This window comes from Hippoglossus stenolepis, chromosome 17 (assembly GCF_022539355.2).
Source record: "Hippoglossus stenolepis isolate QCI-W04-F060 chromosome 17, HSTE1.2, whole genome shotgun sequence".
NCBI lineage: Eukaryota > Metazoa > Chordata > Actinopteri > Pleuronectiformes > Pleuronectidae > Hippoglossus > Hippoglossus stenolepis.
In genome coordinates this window covers 10916527-10935656 of record NC_061499.1, presented here as the reverse complement: position 1 = coordinate 10935656, position 19130 = coordinate 10916527, and the positions used below count along the sequence as shown (strand labels likewise).

The window sequence follows — 19130 nt, the reverse complement described above, 5'->3', positions numbered from 1 at the left end:
CTGCACCAAATAGCACAAACTCCAATAGTCTCTTAAACATGCAAGATCCACGAATTATTCTCTGAGGAACCAGAGGGTTTTTTTTGCACGTGTTCTTTCTATTTGCATGTGTTGTGATTTGCAGAGCGTTGAACTCTCTCGGCCACCGTAGGTTAGGCAAGGCGATTATTTGGATTTGTCGAACGCACTCCTCGATTGTCGTCGCTGTAATTTCCATCGGACTTGAACGCAGCATACGTGGGACACGGAAGCTCCTGTATCGCAGCCTGGTTTCTCCCGACCACAGCCAGCTAGCCTGCTAGCATCACCAGCCTGGCGTTGGACTCTGGCACGGCTGCGCATGGCTCGTCGTCTGGATAGTGAACCCCCTGCAGTGAGTGGATAACCCGCTGCAGATACAAACACACCTGGGAGAGACCTCGAAGCTGCTGCCTCTCCCGGCGTCTCCCTGCTCGAGTCTCCCGTCGAAGATGTCAGCTTTCTCCGAGGCGGCTTTAGAGAAGAAACTGTGCGAGCTGAGCAACTCGCAACAAAGTGTGCAGACCCTGTCGCTGTGGCTCATCCATCACAGGAAACACTCGAAGACCATCGTCAGTGTTTGGATCAGCGAGCTGAAGAAAGGTAAGGCTGACACGACTAAGCTAGGTGCTCGTAGAAAACACTGCTAACGCGCCTCTGCAACGTACGTGTAGCATTTGGCTACAGGAGCTAACTGCGGCTAAAGCGCTGTTGGAACATTTTAAAGTTGTTGTGCTAACGTCAAACTTGTTAGACAACGGAGCTGTTGCTAGCAAAGCAACTGCGAACGCTAGCCACATTTCCAGCTAGCGAGTTAACTTAGCATTTAACCAGGTTATCTCTCTGTGTGTGTGTGTGGGGGGCTGGTTGGTTTCTGTGTTATTCAAGGCTGCTAATACTGACACTGTGATGTTAGCCTTGGTAATCGAGGTCTGTAACTCGGTTGTTTTGGTTGGTTGAACCTTCACGGTCACTGTCAAATGCTCATTACACAGGTTGTTTTTAAAAGCTGCAGCAATGAGTGTGTACACTATTATCTAGTCGCTCAAGTGACTGGGTGTAAAGTGACAAAGCTGGATCGTGGTGTTGAACCCACAGATAATAACATCTTTGCACATTGGTGTCCTTTGGCACATTATCCATATAAGGTAAACGTATTCTATTATTCCACTATTATACCTCTTATTGAGATAGTTAACCCATATACTTGCATGACATCTTATATTCAGAATCACATTTTAAACTGTTGTGATGTAAATATTTATACTTACATGCTGTACCACAGTGAATTATTGATACCCTTATAAATACATGCACCATGCACAGAGCATTTTATTCTCCTATAGGGTTAGGGGGTTAGGGTTTTGTATACCATACCTACTTATACAAATTTAATTTGCACATCTATGTAAATGTTTAATTCAATATTGACTTACGCTAATGCACAAATGCAGTTCATATCCTCGAGCAATCATCCTGTGCCACTGCACTTTATTCAAGCACATTTCTCTACAAACACTTTTCCCGTTGTGAAATGCACATATTCTGTATTTTTAAATTAAATTGTTTTAAACCACGCAGCGCAGCAGCTACTCTCAGCTCTGCCGAGTGTTTTAGCTTCCTTCAGCTCACTGTTTCCCGTCCCTCACACACCACAATCCTCCACCAGCTGCCGCCGACTGACTGTCAACGTTAGCATGTAGCCTCTTTAAAGCCAGATCTTTACCTCTGAAGATGGTGGAGACCAAAACACGAGCATCTCTCTTCCACGTGAATGATAATGTAGCAACTGTGAATGGTGAGAACATGTGTACTGCTTGTTCTACTGCCCTCAAGTGGCCAACAAATCATTTAATGTAGCTTTAATGAACAAATGTTGAAAATATGGATTTTCTACAGAAAACACTAACGAGCAGGGGATAATTTATGTACCATCATCGACTTTACGTGAGTAGTAGGAGCTATAATAAAACTCACCTGACTTTATATTTGTATGTCGTGTTTTCAAAGTGATCATAGAAAGACTTTAAACAAACTAATTGAGCACTGAATAAAAGGGATAGTGTGACAGCCCTGGATCAATAACTTATCCTCTAATGTCAGCAGTTGCTACGGATGATTCTACTGCTGGTTGTGGCTGCTGGGATGGGTGTAGTGAACATTCCTCCTGGGAAGTTTAGCTGCTCCCAAAGTGGTTTCACAATCATCTCTGTCATATTTTAGTCCTGTCTCTTCTCTCAAGGGCACAAGCTGCAAACAAATGTCTTTCAAAAGTTTCAAATGTTCCACTGAAAGTAAGCATTCAAGACACATTATGGTCAAAGTCAGTCAGTCAAATGCATTTAAAGCATAGCATCTGAAGGAGTAATATAAACTACATAATTGTGTATTATAGTTGTACTGTGACTGATACTTTTACTTCGACACAGCGTTTTCTGTTAATGCTTAAATCCATTAAGAAGTTAAGACAGCTCCATGATATCAACATACTATCTTACAATGTTTTTGACACAGTATAACCTCTGGTTTGCTATTTTAGTTGTATATTAAATGTAATTTCCTTTCTGGGATATTTATATTATTTTGTTTCCATCATTGTCACCATAATGGAGGTTTATTTTATTTCACAGCAAGATATTAGATACAGTATTTTAAGTAATGGTGTGTAACTATAATGTTAGTTGATCAACCTGCATTTTATTTCTGTAAACAGTTACATGTCAAGTAAATAATTGAGCTGTTGGGAATATTTTTTGGATTAAAGCCAGCTGCATTGCTGTAGTTATATCCAATAGAGGTGCACTTTTCCTTAGGGTGCTACTCAACAACCTAATGATATCTCAAGTGGATGTTGTATTTTAGGAGCCTTGTCTGAACACTGAAAGGAGAGTGCAGTGGGAATAGATATGCTATAGTTGTCTGGAGCTTTGTGCTCAGCTTATTGTTGACTGTTCAACAACAACACACACACATGCATTGTTACTTTAATGTTCTCACTGTGTTTATGTTGGTGGGTAAAATACAAAATGGAAAAGACTAAAAACCACAAGCTGTTTGCTTAGAGGGGAGAAAGTAATATTCACTTGTAGCATTAGGTTTTTAATGTTTCTACCCCCAGAACTTATTTGATTTGGTTCTTATTTGTGAATAAAAAAGATTCACCTCAATGCATAATGTTCTGGCTTTGTATGGTACTAAAAATGTAATTAATACTTATATTTAGTAGGTTGACAAATGGATCATTTGGAAAATTAGTTAATATAGCTAGTGTGTTTTATTGTAACCAGATACTCCGCTGTGACATGTGTATGTGTTCATTTGAATTCATGCAGCTCAGGTACCACGCAAGCTGACCTTCCTCTACTTGGCCAATGACGTCATTCAGAACAGCAAGAAAAAGGGGCCAGAGTTCACACAGGACTTTGCTCCGGTCATCGTCGATGCATTCAAACACGTGTCCAGGTCAGATTGAACATTACCACATTGCATTGAAATTCATACTTTTTAAATAAATTGAGTTGTCTTGAGAATTTGTATCCAAAATTGACAATTCAAGGAACTGCACAATCAGATCTCTTCTTAAGGATAGCAAATGAAAATGAGAGTATGTTACACTCCAATGGGATTAAAATAATCTAGATTACCTAATGGTTCAGAATGAGATATTTCCAAATTAGGAACACATGATTTGATGTGTGTATATTGACAGTTAATGGTATTATGGTTTGTCTGCACAGTCAAGTCTTCAGAAAGTTGTTAAACGTGTCTGCCTCCTCTGAACTGTTTCCTGTGCAGAGAGGGCGAGGATGGCTGTAAGAAACAGTTGGGTCGGGTTCTGTCCATCTGGCAGGAGAGAGGAGTATACGAGAACAGCCTGATCGATCAACTCTCTCAAGTCTTGTGTAAGTACAGTCCACATTAATCTGTACCTGCACTGGCTGAACACCCTACCATGTCTACATATTTGGTCTTAACAACAATACATAACTGCTTACCCTGCAGGTAGACAGGTTCAAGCCTCACTTGCTTGGTCTTGTAAGATGCATGTTTTTTTGCATTTCATAACAGCACATGGCACTTGCTACTATGTTTTAGAGGTAGATATAGATTCTCCATAGCTAATCAACTTCATGGCAAGATGGTGACCCTTTAATTTGAGCTAGAAAACAACATTAAGCCGTTTTCAGACATGAACTCTGGAGAATATCTGGACAATGGGGATTCCCTTTCACATAAACAACAATGCAGAAGATTATCAGTCAGCTGCGTCTACACCAGCACAGATATCTCTGGGGTATTGTGGTGAGGGTTGTGGTAGCAGAGGCAAGTCGGGTGTATAAATTCCGCTGCAGAGATGTTTTTCTTCTTGCTCATCTTCGTCTGCATCTTCTTTCATCCTGAGATATTTGTATTCTTTTGTTTTTTTTTACAGTTTTCCGTCTCTTGCGTGTTAGAAACGGCATCTCCTGCTGTTTTTTCACATGGACTCACTCAGACATTTTCCAGACTGTTTACTAGGCGTCTGGCAGGAGAAAGTCCGAAACCTGAAAGAAGCTTTATCTAATGTTTTAGTTACCTCCTTCTCTTTTTCCTGTGAATCTCAGATGGCGAAAAAAAGGCTAAGAAGAGGTCGTATGAGCAGATCCGACCCGATGATGACGACTTTGCCTCCCAGAGCTCTCCAGCTGAGCCCCCACAGGTGCTGCTCCAGACAAACACTGAATCTATGAGTACAGGATTTAAATGAAATGATACTTGAAACCACATAGAGCTCATTTAATCATACATTTTAAATGTTGGTGCAGCTACTTCTGGATGGAATTGTGTCTTGTTACTTCCTTTCTCTGCTGCCTATCAAATGTTGTTAATATTTGACAGATACTTATCACCACTTATCATTAATCATACCTTATTATTCTGTCACTCCTCCCATCCTTTCTCTCCTTTCACCTGCTACCTCAGACAGCAGAGTTAATCCGAGCTCTGCAGGAGCTGGAAAATGCAGCCTCTGGCGACTCAGTGCTGCGTCAGCGAATCTCCTCCCTTCCTGCTGAGGTGCAGGACACGTCACTGCTTCACAGGATCACAGGTAGGAGGCAGGACGCAGCACGTTATCTGTATATACACTCACCCAGCACTATATTAGGTACAACATACTTGGTATAGGGTTGGAAACATTCCTTTGAGATTTTAGTCCATGTTGACGTCACGCATCTCATCATTTCTGCAGATGCGTCAGCTACACAGTTATGCGGTTGTTTGATTCAGATCTGGTGACAGAGGCTACTGAAGTTCACTGAACATATTCTCATTTTCCTGAATCAGTTGGAGCAGACTTTTTCTTGGAATCATGCATTATCGTGGTGGTAGTGGCCATTAGAAGATGGAAAATTGTGGCCATTATGGGATCCACATGGTCAGCAACTTTCAAACAATGATTAATCAATATTAAACGGCCCGAAGATCACAAAGAAAACATTCCCCACACCATTATAACACAACAAGGCAGGTTAGGTTCATGGATTTTGTCCCACCGTGCCTCAGCAGAAATCCAGATTCATTAGACCAGGCTGCGTTTTTCTAGTTATCATCTCTCTCACTCTTTGGTGAGTCTATTCCACTGTAACCTCAGATTTCTGTTCCTGAAGTATGCCTCCTGCACACTAGAGGATTTTCAAATCTTAATTGATTTTAAAAGAAGTGTGAGACCACAGGCATGATGACAGATGTAACCAATTCTTGTTTGTGTTATCTTTAGCACTGTCTCTTTCATTCGTGTTTGTGGGTTTTGCTCACTCACCAAATCGATGTTCTGTTCATACTTCACGGGTCAGTTATCCTCTAATGTGGCGTCACCTGTTGTAGCTCGTCCACTCCAAGTTTCAGCGTGCTGTTCATTCCGATCAGCTTCTCTGCTCACCACAGTTGTAAGAAGTGGTTTTATGAGTTACTGTAGCCTTCCTGTCAGTTTCTCCTCTGATCTCTCTCATCAACAAAGTAATTCCAGCAGAATTGCTGCTCACTGGGTGATTTTAGTTTTTGGAACCATTTTGAGTAAACTGAAAGACTTCTGGCCCCAACAATCAGGACTTAGTCAAGGTCACCGAGGTCTGTATCTGCATGATTTTATTCATTGCACCACTGCCACGTGATTGGCTGCTTGGATAGCGGCATGAATAAGCAGGTGGACTGGTGCCCCTAATAAAAGGCTTAAACATTTTAGCCTATTATTTATTCAAAGGTGACTAATCTTCCCCTCAAGAAACAAACACTAAAACCAGGATGAACAAAAGGGCGAAAAATGGCTCTGTCTATCACAGGATACAATGTTTGAGTTGCCAGTAGTTAAACAGTATCTGTTTAACCTTGTGTACTGATGGATAACTGAATGACCTCCACTTGAACCCCCTACACTAACAGTGTTAAAGCATTGTGCTCCCTGTGTGCCGTCTGTGATTGCAGATAAAGAATCAGGGGAGCGGCTCTCCCGGCTGGTGGAGGAGGCCTGCATGCTGCTCGCAGACTACAGTGGTCGCTTGGCAGCAGAGATAGACGACAGGAGGCAGCTCACGCGCACGCTAACCGTCTTCCTGCAAAGCCAGAAGGATGGCTTGGTCCAGAACGAGCAGAAACTCGAAGTGCGTAAATCACTTTCTTTCTTTCACGTGCATGTCTCGTTTTCCTCACCTTCGTGTCATTATTAATCATTCTTTGTGTTCGTCTGTCTTGTTCACATTTTGAAATAACATCACTTTTCATGTATTTCAGCAGTTACATACTGCAGAGTGCCCCTTGTATTATTTCAATTTGAGTGTTAGGGCTGCAGGCATCTGAAACTGGAAACATTCAACATTAGATCAATCCCCTTGACGTCAATGTGAGATATTCTCTCCTCATTGAAATACTCCAAGCCTTTTTTATTTAGTTCACTTCACTCAGTGCAATACGGTAAGTATCATTCCAAAAAGAGAGCGACGTAGTTCTGTCCTCGACAAACGTATCTACAGAGTTTCTTGTTTTCTCGTAACCATGACAACAGTGCTTTGTTCTGTGTTGACATTAACTGTCTAGCCTTTATCCACAGGAGACCAAGAGGATAAAGTATCTCATATTTGTATCTTCACCCAGTCTCAAGTCTTCTGTAATAAAAAAAGAAATGAAAATAAAAGATGAAAATAATTTTGTGAGTGCTTTTATTTTACACTTGCCGCTCCTGGTGGTGTTTGCATTGTTTCAACATCCACGACCGTTAATGCTTTTTTTGTGGTATTGACACAGTAAATGTTACCTAAACACAAAGTTTCAATTGAGCTCAATATGATCATATACAGGTCCAACCAAAGAGCAAGAAAAATACAATAAGTTTTAAGAATCCTGACACAAATGTTATTTTACATTTAGAAATTTGTGCTTCCTACTGAGCTTTGAAGCCTGATCTGTTTGCACAACCACCTTCACATATCAGCTGGCACACAATCACAAACACAGTAACGTCTTAGAAGTGACGTGTGCAACAAAACTGGAGCAGAGATCAAGCACTTGAGCAACACTTAATGCCACTTTCTGCATATACATGAACAGGGTTGAAATCATTTGGTTGCATTGTGTCATTCATACACACCCCAACAGATAGATCCTTTATCAGACCTGTACTGCTGTTAGTTGTAAAACAAGTTGAAACATTTGGAAAACTCTAACTCTAAGTTGAAAAACTTAGACTTGAGTTAAGTTTATTCTCTTGAAACCGAGCCATGTTACAGGTTCAGTCAAATACACATACACACACACATGCTCATACATACAATGCTTTGGAAGGGGGATGAGTTGAATGTGTTAAAAGCACAAAAAACTGCATTTTCATGGCACTTTAATGATGGAAATCTTTCAAACATGGTTGATTAAATTTCCCTCAATACTTAAAAAACACTCCACCAATGCAATACAAAGTTAATTTATCCATTTTCATGCACTTCTCTTATTCTTGATTTAGATTTTTTCTAATCATACATCAGCCTGTTATTTATCACTGTCTACTTGCCACAAATTGTGCACTCAATATATCTGCTGAGACTATAAAATAATCCCAAAAGTGCAATGAGCGCTGTGATCTTCGAGCTCTGATGGACCTTTTCCTCTGGACTTTTTTCAGGAATACAAACGCAAACTGACGAGGGTAACCCAGGTCCGCAAGGAGCTGCGTTCGCGTCTGAACAATCTTCCAGGACGGATCTACAACTCCTCGGACTGACTGAAGTTTCACCTCCCGACCTTGTACCGGACAGGCCTCCGACTGAAACGTCTCCACCTGCATCTCAGATGTGTGATCAGTGACGTCGCCACAGCCTCTGTTTTTGATTTTTGGAAAGTGTCTTGCGTGTCCCTCTTTGTTGACCTGTGGTTTTCTTTCTGTCTTGGAACAGATTTATTTATCCACATTTTTCTGTTTGTGAGCTCATCTCTTTGTGCTGTTTATCAGTGCACTGTACACAAAGACCTAAAATCCTCAGACACAGGCCTCCCATGCTTTGGCCCCTGACCATCAACCTTTTACAGCTTCACAGTGGTACGGATGATGCTGGTGTGATATTTTTGTATTTATAGCACAGTGAGACGATAATGCACCAGAGTATAAGCCCTAAGTGTTACCATTCATTATTTGGATTGCTGTCATAACTTCCTTTTGCTCTTTCTTTGTAGCTCTTTGTTTAAGGTACTTGCAGCAGCTTCTTACAAACTGGGATGATTTTTATTTTATGCAGTGCGATATGGCCTCCAAAGAGTATTGTGTATTTGTGAAATCATTAGCAAACCATATTCAGAGGCCGAGATGAAAGCCACGAGCCTCAAAGCAAACATATGTAATTATCATTTACATAAAGCCTCTTTGTGAGAGGGCTGTGTATCATCTGTGATTGTAAATGGCATGTAAATATAATGGAGTTATACCTTTAAGCGCTCATGATTTGTACCAACATGGTCATTCAGACAAAGTACTGATTTGCCTCTATACAATGATATACTTGCAGTTGCCCATTACACCCAACACGGTAATGAAACAATGAGTGAAGCTGTCTGTTGTCTTGTTTACCATCACACACATGATTGATCATTTTACCCTCAAGTCTGCTGTATGCTGTGCCGACACCTCGCGCAGTTTGAGAAGAGCCCCGGTTTCCCAAGTGTGATGTAAAAGCAGCCGTTTGTTTTTGTGGCTGTGGAGCAAATTAGTCTAAGAACCAAAATAAACAAAGTGTTCAAACCCCTTCAGTCCTGTCCTGGTCCCGTCTGTAGTGGTTAAAACTTGTCCAACAGAGGGCGTAAGTGGATGTCCCATCAACCATGGTTGTACATCCATAATACCAACATGTTCATTGTTTTTTTTACAGGGTATGATATTGTCTTTGTCTTATCATGGAAGCGATGGGGTAACAGGACGACACCACGCGGGCACAAACTCACAGGCCATAAACTTTTGTCACTGGTCGTGTGAACTGAAGGAACTTGCTGAAGGCCGCGTTCTATGTAGTCAAAACATAAACCACACATTCCTTTCCAGATTTGAGTTAGAGTTGAGATGCAAATGCCAATAAGTTCAACAAATAGAATCATTAGTTTGGCACAAAATAGTTCACCCACCCCTCCATCGGCATAGTGGTGAGTAGATAATGAGTGAATTTTCATTTTTGGGTGAACTATGGGCCAGATTAAATTAGGTCACAACAAACTAAATCCATCATTGTGTCTAATTGGAAAGAATCCAAATGGAAACAGTGACACCTGCAATTAGACTGTGGAGGTCAGTGTTTTCTATTTTGCCCAAAACATATAAATGATAGTTATTAGAGACTCAGTTATGACAAAAAAAAATCGTGTGCAAAGATGTGGGAACGTTTTGAAACACATCTTATTTTAGGGTTTCCGTAACACAGCGTTAGATGGCGGTAATGTTCTATTTAGTTGCAACTCGCAAAAGAAGAAGAAAAAGAAGAAGATAGTGTTAGTACACTCCAGTCCAGTAGGTGGCGTATAACCTCGTTTACCAACCGTCGTTTAAACTCGTAGAAGAAAACGAAGCGTTAGCAACATAGCGCACGTTAACAGGCTTTCAGCGAGGTTTTCTAAAGCTTTATACTTTCAAACGTCACCATTTCAATTGCTCTCTTCCCGCTCGCTAACTAATTAAACCACTAAACATCCAGAAATGGACAAATTCGAAACACCTTACGATGTTGAGGCTGACTTTATTGAATGCACGGTAAGCTAGCTAACGTTAGCTGCATTTCATGTGTGTGATTGTGGTGTCAAAGAAAAAAACAATCTGGCTGTCACGAGTGTCTACTCTCAGTTTTTAAGGTAACGAGTTATACTGAATGTGGGTTGATGCAGCAAACCGGAAATAAACTACTCCTCCAATCCATGTAGATTATTGATGGTGTTTCAACTCACTGGTTATTGCTGAAGTTGTAATAGATGAGTTTAAGGCTAAGGACTGTCTTGATTTAGCAGTTTTGATCCAGTAAGCACATCATTGTATATTAAACCATTATATGTAGCTGTGATAGTGATCGTCCAACGTTTTCTGTTTCCCTCCAGGTCTGTGATAAATCCATAAGGGGAGACACCTTGTACAAGATACACATGACTACACCAGGGCATATAAAGGTACACAGCACCGTGTACTGCTGCACAAAGCTATGCAATGTTAAAGTTGTGTTGAATATTAGCACCAAAACCCCCAGCGATTGAACTGAAGTTTACTGTGACCAGTGTTTTCAATTTGACCTCCTGATTGTCCCGCTCTTTTCATTCAACAGTCCTAACTCTTCCACAGTTCAAGGAAAAAGAAGTAATTTACTTTACAAAGAAGTAAATAAGAGGCTTCCAAAAGTGATATTTCACTATCTTTCAAAGCTGGTGGCAGCACATGTGGATTGCCAGTGTTTTCTCGTGTGTTGCTGCTTGTCTGCTTGTGTATCCTGTGATCTTACTTGTTTCTTTACTGTCAGATAAACACAATGCATCTTTTAATGTCAAAGCAAAATGAATTGGTGGTAAGACATTTCTCCTTGAGGCTTGAAACTGAACTTGAAATTCTCTGGACATTTTTCTGTGCAGATTTTTATATTCCTGCTTCCTTGGCTAAATTACTGTATAGTATCCAGGTTCCAGGACAACTATGTCTCTAAGGTGTGAACCCTTAGAGTGATGGTATACAAGAAGGCAACATATTAACACCTGCAGATCTCACCGACTTTAAGACTTCATCTACGTTTCCCTCATGTTGTCTGATATCATATGAAGACAGTTGTGATGGCCACAACTACTTTGCAAAAGCCACGGGTTTTTTTGTTTTGCAAAAAGGTCTGTAACTGATCTGCATCGATCTTTCGATCCTCTATTCCTTGCTTGTTTCAGATGAAGGAACATCCTTGAGACATTGTCTCACATCCGTTTATATACATGTTCTGGAAAATATGGAAATGTATGTTTTCCATATCCCTCTGGAAATTTGCCCGTCTTGTAAGAGTTCTGGAAATCTGATGCCATGGCTTTTGATTCCACGAAAATTCAACAACAAACCTCAACACACCAAAGTCAAGCACATGTCAGTGATGTTCTTGCAAATGACGGTTGTCATGTTTTTGCAAGACTCTGGAGATATGTATTTTGGTCTGCAGGTTTGACAACTGTCGTCACTCAATGTTTTCCCCTACTTAACCACTGGAGTGTCCGACATGGAAGACCAAATCTAAATTATCACGGACAATGCTTTGACCATCTTTGCATCACAGATGTAAAGGCCTTTTTGATGCTTGCAATGTAGCAACAACAGCAGCTTCAGTCCTCAGTCAGTGTCCATACAAGATGCATTCAGTGACAGTACTGCTGTGTGGTCAGCTTCATTTTGGCTGCACTTCCTGCCAATCCACAGTCACTGTAGTTATGCGGAAATAAGCCTCAGATTTGAGGTACACTGTCTGCAGGTCTTGCATGGGAAGGAACGGTTTCATCTGGAACTTACTTTGTGTTTGACAATAAAAGGTCCAACCATTAACAAACAGTTGAATCCAGTGTGGGCAATGTCTGAATGAAGAAATATCAAGATACATAACCATCGGATTACATCTCTTTATGGTTGTGATGAAGAAAACCGGATGCTGCATCTCCATACGGATATCCTGTTTCACATTAAATTAGGTCTTTAACTGTTATAAATTTTTGTAGCAAGACAGCTTTATACATGCAGTTATGTGTAGGAGGACATGCTCGTCTCTCCTTTATGGCTTTATTGTCTTTCGATCAAATTATGATAAAAAGACAGGTGAGGATATGGACTTCTACTGCACCTCAGATGAGCTGTGGTTTTGGTCAAATTAAGCGCAAAAAATGTTTGTTTCCATGATATAAACTTTTCTCTGTTTCTACTAGAGGTGAACTCTAACCAGTGTCCTGTTTACCCAGCACATATTGACTTGACTGTAATTGCTCTCCTTTCATTCCTGGCAGAAAGAGGAAGGCTTAGTCACTTCGGGTAAGTAGACATCATCTTTAGCCTAGTCATTTTTTCTATTCAGGCCGTGAGTATATTGTCTTTTCAAATGAAGGAGATCACTATAATCTGTTGACCTGTTTAAATGGATGGCATAATTAGCCCAGATCCATAAATGTTTTTTATCCTTGTAGAATGGTAATGAACTAAGATCAAAATAAAGGACAGATCATCGTGTGGACTGTACCACACTATATTGACAATGTGTCCCAGCACCACAAAGGCAGGTATACAAACCTAATGGTTTCTCCTTAGTTCAATTCAATGCCTTCACTGAGCCCTGACCTCATCCCTTTGAACACCATTGGGGGGAATGAGAACGACACTGACCTCAAATCTCCAACATCAGCCCCCGACCTCACCAGTGCTCTTGGCTGAATGAGAGCAAAACCTGGTCAGGTCTGAAATAGCTAAACAGCTTCATAAATTCACTGCTTCTGATGTCAAGAGTAATGCAGATCTTGTAATGAAAATGTGCCACAACTGGCCGAGTCACACTGGTTTGATCCTGGCTACTGAAAGTGGCCCCAGCACGCCACAGCGGCCTGCTCACTAAAATCGTTCCAATCTGCACACCCAAAGCAATGGATAACATCCGTTTGACTGTGTACCTTTTGATGCCACTTGTTATTGGTGGTTGAATTATGCTGGGAAGAGTTACATCCTCAATGGCTGATGGATGGGCAGTGTTCTCATCTTCCTTTTAATGTGCTGCACAAAATAAGTAAATTCTACTGTAATCCCATAATATACACTTATGGGCTTATGAAACACTACTGCATACACGTTTTTTGTTGTGCTTACTTTACTGGTGGGATTAGGAATTTACTGAACTGTCAGTCACCGATTGTTTTGTTCAGAATGACGGGCTCTTGCATTCACCAGCGGTAGAACACTGATTGGTCTAGCACCTGCACTGGAACGAGCTTCAGACCCAATGGCATCTGCTTGCGTAGCAGGCAAACTTGGTCTGGTGAGAGGTTTCTTCCACTGCATAGGCGTTTTTTTTATGTCTCTGTGCTGGCCATAGGCTGCCCAGAAGGCAATATGTTGTGTCCGTCGCATTCTCTATGGTGCGATATCTTGCCGAGTGGGAATTTCTTCAAATTTGCCACAAGCGTTCTCTCGAACTCAAGAATGAACTGATTAGATTGTGGAGGTCAAATGTCAAAGTCATTGTGTAATCATAGACCTTTTGGCCTTGTGACAAAAGCTTGATTGATTGTTGTGCCTCTGTGGTGGTGATAGGCAGCGCAGAGGGCATTGTGTTTTTTGGGATCTGTCCACTTGTCGGTCCATTCTCATGAATGCAGTATCTCAGGAACCGGTAAGGGGATCACGAATATTCATTTGGTGGTCAAACTAAGGTCAAGGTCACAAATCATTTGCGGCCATAACTCAAGAATGAATGCACTCTTTATTTGATTTCAAACCTGTTCTTGGCCACAAATGGAGATCCCTTACACTGGGCAGCACGGGGCCGTTCATGCCTACATGACTGCCCCAAAACCTACTGTAGCCAAACATGGGGGCTACATATTAGCAGAGCAGGCTCGCGTTCCTGTATTCTGGTGCTGCAGCATCAATGCGTGCACTAGCATTGAGCTGCAATTATCCTGATTTGGCTGATTGCCGGCTGTGGAAAGAAAATTCAGAGAAGCGTGTTAGGGTAAGTTTGCAAAGAAAGTGACAGAGGCTAATTAGTACTTGAAATGTCAACAACGTTTACTTCGCATCAAACAAGCTGACTGATCCAATCGTCTGTGTGAGGTCGGATCAAAAAGAAAAAATGCTTTCATGTTTCTTGCATAAAAAAGAATGAGTCATAGAAATGCTTTTGTCACCTGAGAACATGCAAACTGAGCAAACGTAGTTTGAGTTACTGTGGTGTGCTCATACTAGAAGAGAACAAGCTTCTTTTTTTTATGTTTGGATAAAAAGCTGGAAGTTACCTCTACTGTTGGGTAATGGAGGTAACGTCAGCATTTAGCTTTTTTTTGTCACAAGATGGATTTCACAGGAGGCCAAGACCGTAATGCCTCGACGGGCAATTCTTTACCAGAAGATTAAAGCATAGCAACATGCAAGATACAGAAGATTACATCACATGTTTGTTTCAAATGGTTCACTTGTGTGTTGATGTACAGTAAGTAGAGCAGAATTTGAACATGTGTTCAATGTGAAAAGGAGAGTTCCAAACTTGTTGCTGTAGCAACAGTACAATGTCTTTACTTATTACTTCCCTTACACCTGTTGGCCGGACATATGCATAGGGGATGAGATCCTCCACTAAGATTAAGGGATCAAGTACATTTTCAGGGCACTTAGTTTTGAAAACTCAATGCTCAGTTCTCAGCTAATCTCATGCATCTTTGCCTCTGTGTTGTCAAGCTTATGGTAGTCTAGAGAAAATTAAACGGGAGAAGATGCAGTGGGTTGCAGCTGTACCTTTATAAAACTAGACTTTACAATACAAACATTTTAAAAACTTTCTCTGTTGTAATATTTTCTTTTACTAACTACCTATGTTTTTGTTTTCTTAGGGCTTGCAGCCAGAAAAAGAAGCATACCGGATTTTAAGGACATTTTACAATATCTGGAATACCTGAAGCTCAACGAGCCCATCATTGGTAAATTTCCTTAAACTTTTTGAACAATTTATATTTTTTCCCATGTTGATTCAATTCCTATGTAACTATTTGTTTTTGCAATCATTTCTTAGGTTTGAGCTATTTGGAAGAAGTCCCTTGTAATGATGAACAAGAAAACCTCAGATACTTATGTAGGCTATGTCATCTGACTGTAAACCTAGTCGAAGCGGTCCACCATGTGATTGGACGTAAACACAGGCAGAAATATGTGGTAAGGCCTCGTGAACATTTTCAGAAAGAAACAGCTGATCTTTCTTTGAGTTTTTGCCTGTTAATGTGTGTGTTTTTAATGGTGCGAACCAAGTGAAAATGCCTTACCTTTTGTGTTTATGTAGGAAATCAAACGGCCAGACTTGGTGACCTGGGATAAACAATCTATAATATACCAAGCAGGAAAGATCATACGGACCCGAGCAGAAATAGTAGAGAGACAGGATGGACGTGGGAATCCAACGGTGAGAGCCATACAGATTTCATTAACTAAACATCCTGAATAGTATAAATAATATGTGCATTAATATCTTTTGTTTCTTTTCCAGCCAATGGCAAAAAAGGGGAATGAAAGCAAGTCAAATACATCAAGAGGTAGATTTATCTTCATATCCAGTTTTGTATTAAAAGAGCTAGAACTTTGTAGGATTTTTCATATTTTTCATAGGTTTAAGACAGACTTTTAAAAACCTTGAACATTTCCTTTTTAAGTTATGCCTTACATGTAATGCTTTTCAGGGAATATGTGTAATGCATCCTTATTATAAATCACTGCATATGAGCGACACTAAATGTAGTAATTTCTCAACAAAAGAAGACCATTGCTATTTATTGGAGGAATACTTGCTTTTGAAGGGTTAGGGTGCTGCTCTTGCAGCTCCAGCATGTAGCATATGGGTCAGGGCCATTGCATCTGTAAAAGAGCTATTTATAAGAAATATGCAAATGAGTCTGTAGTATTTTTTACTTAAACTCCGTGTTTACTCCTTTCCCATAGTTCCCCCAAGGCAGAAGCAAAATAGTTTGACCCCAAAAGATGTGCCACCACTGTTTCCAGAATTTAAGGCCAATAAGGGGGAGAACTCTGACCGAGGGAACCAAGATATGCCCTCATTCCACACAGAGGAACCTTCCATGAACAAAGACAGACAGATGTACCAGCGGGAGGACGGTCTCAGCCGTGGATACATGAAAGATGAGCTACACAGTGCAGATTACATGAATAACAACATGTACAGACAAGAATATATTGACCCTGGTAAGAGCATGCAATATGAAGAGGAATATGTTGAAGATCAACAAATAAGAGACCAACGCCAGCCATGTGGCGGTACCCGGTATGATCCTTGGGAGGAGGTGCCAATGCCCCATGGCCAGACTCAGGATTTAGATTATTTTCCAGAGGAGGCTCCTCCTTACAGAAGACCCCACCCAGAAAGAGATGCTCTGAAGGATTTATACTCTGAGGAAGTTCGGCGTCACAAAGCCCGTTCTGAGTATGAGCCCTCACAGCCGGCGTATCCAGACGATGAACGCCGGTGGTCTCTGGACAGAGAATCAGGCAGACATGACGATATGAGTAGAGCGAGTGGGCAAGGATCAAGTGAACCAGAGGCCAAGAGGAGGAGCTTTTCCACACCTATGGAGAATGACCTATCACATGATCATTTGTTTGATATTATCAAAGATTATAGGCACAAAAAGGGAGAACTGTGTGAAGAGATGGTTTCTAACCCTGGGATGAGCAGAACCGGACCCCCTTCCTCCCAGAGACGAGTGGACGTTACTAAGACCATATCTGGCATCCCAGAGCCATTCAGGCGCTTTCTGACGGGGGCCACTAATGATGAGGGATGTGAGAAAAGAAAACGAAAAAGTCGCTTCTCTGATGCCACTGCAGAGGAAGTGGAAAGGACAAAAGAGATGTGAGTGATAATGCACCTGTGAAGCTTAAGAAATATGTATCTTTTATATATTTTAATGCCTGGTGTTTTTATCTTTGTACTTAATTTTTCTGGACATGTTTCATCCTCCTAAGCTTCAGTAAAGAATATGGACACCCAAATCCAAAGTTCGGTGGTCATCCGAGACCAGTTAGTGAGTCAGTGCGACCTGAAATCCACGGAACACAACATCCTGACCACTACAGGCAATCACAGGTAGCTTGTTGTAAAATAATCAATTCAGATTACTAGATTACCCGCCAATATTGTCTGCTTGTAATACTTGTAATTACTGTAATCTAAAACATGCTTTCACTTATTGTTTGTAACTGATGTCAAACCTGTTGTTTTTAGAGCCAACATCATCCTGAAAGCTACCACAGAGAAGGCTTGGAGTCAGAGGGGGTCTTTGATTTGCTGGTAAAATCCTGAATTATATTTTATAAAACACTTTTCCTTGTCCCTTTTGTTGCTTTGTTCTTCCTTTAGGAATATAACTTTGCTTTGAAATGTGCTATATAGATACTATTATTATTACAATTATTATTATTTCAAAAAAAGTATTGGTAACACATACAGCAGTTCGATGTTTGTTTGCCTGCCACAGAGACGAGGAGGGTCTTATGTCTTTTGCCCTGTTCACTTTCCCCCCTTCTAGAAAGGAATTGAAATTGAGAATGCAGAGGAGGCAGATTTCCTGAAGAACAAACTTTGCAGCCTTCTGAGAGAATTTAAGTCCAAAAAATCAGAGAAGACAGTGGTACGTGTCAATCTGCACAGGGCCGGTCCTGATAAACAAGTACTTTGAAACTATGTCTCTCGGCAAAAACTGTAGAGACGAATGAAAGAAGAATGTGTTCTTGTTGTTGCAGCACAACAGCCAAGGCGGAGCAGTCCACAAGAACGAATACAACAGCTTGAACCCGGACCTGCAGCTTCCTCCACGACGCCAGTATGAGGGAATACGCAGAGAAGATTCAGACCATCGACGATCACAAGACACAAGTTTCCAAGATGGTTCCAGAGGACGAGGTTGGCAGCAGCATGAGTATATGCCTGTCGAACGACGCCCAGAACACCATCATTCTCCTCGCAAGGAACCAGAACCCTCAAGTAGAAGCCGTTATGAAGGTAAACTGTATTATATATAACATAATAACATAGGATTCTGTTTAGCTTAATGGTTTTCTATTTGCTGCATACCAGTCATTTACTTTCTTAATAAAGGTTATGCGCTATCGTTCTGGAGGCAGTGTGTGAAGCGTGCACAGTTGTTAAAGTTCATGTTGAATTTTTATGATGGGATAAATGTACTGTATCTTGTGATTAACAATAAGCTACATATTTAGTCGAAGTATAATTATGCGTTTTTCGACTTCACTTTAATTTGACATTAAGCTCTTTTCTTGATGTCTTTATTTTTTTTTCCAGAGGCCTTTGGGCGCCCTGGAATGTCTCGGACACAACATGTTCCCTTTTCAGACAAGCCAGAACATTACCCTGAAAGGTTTCAAGAACCCATGCACCCTCGTGGCTACCGACCCGCTGCTGGGGAGTATTTCGACTGTCCCTCAGCTCCCCTACGCATGGCCGAAGAACCCAGGATGCAGAGCGGCTCTCGGTACTCCACCAACCTGGACAAAATAACCTCCACCCTCCTGGAACTTGTGGCAAGAAAACAACAATGAGATTTCTGCAGATGTTGTGTAAAATTAATATCTATTGTTTGAAAGGAATACTTTGGTGTAAAAACTAGGTTTTAGGTTAAATTCCCTTCTTTGTTTTTTCAGTTGTTTGCTTTAGACTTGTGAAGAATTGGGTTCTTGAGTTATTTTTCTATGTAAAGATTAAAACATTTGTCTACTGCAGCTGTCATGTCTCTCGGATCTTCAAATTACTGTTACCACCACCAGCAAGAATAGTGATATTGTAACTGATTTTCCAATAGTAATGTCCTGATACTTCACCTAATTAAAT

The 19130-nt window shown here is 40.9% G+C and overlaps 2 protein-coding genes across 2 annotated transcripts; both read left to right on the top strand.

The window, feature by feature from the left end:
* The first annotated feature begins 177 nt into the window (after window positions 1-177).
* Window positions 178-9285, top strand: LOC118124453 (regulation of nuclear pre-mRNA domain-containing protein 1A). The gene is made up of 7 exons (XM_035182262.2): window positions 178-621; window positions 3351-3480; window positions 3814-3920; window positions 4623-4717; window positions 4981-5107; window positions 6481-6656; window positions 8168-9285. Exons 1-7 carry the CDS (start codon window positions 471-473, stop codon window positions 8264-8266), a joined length of 885 nt encoding a protein of 294 aa, XP_035038153.1. The 5' UTR covers window positions 178-470; the 3' UTR covers window positions 8267-9285.
* A 763-nt stretch (window positions 9286-10048) lies between these two features.
* si:ch211-13c6.2 (uncharacterized protein LOC100000125 homolog) lies at window positions 10049-19018 on the top strand. The gene is made up of 13 exons (XM_035182216.2): window positions 10049-10273; window positions 10612-10680; window positions 12526-12550; window positions 15112-15198; window positions 15291-15430; window positions 15555-15674; window positions 15759-15804; window positions 16208-17135; window positions 17249-17369; window positions 17508-17573; window positions 17812-17913; window positions 18026-18284; window positions 18585-19018. Exons 1-13 carry the CDS (start codon window positions 10220-10222, stop codon window positions 18839-18841), a joined length of 2274 nt encoding a protein of 757 aa, XP_035038107.2. The 5' UTR covers window positions 10049-10219; the 3' UTR covers window positions 18842-19018.
* The last annotated feature ends 112 nt before the right edge of the window (window positions 19019-19130 follow it).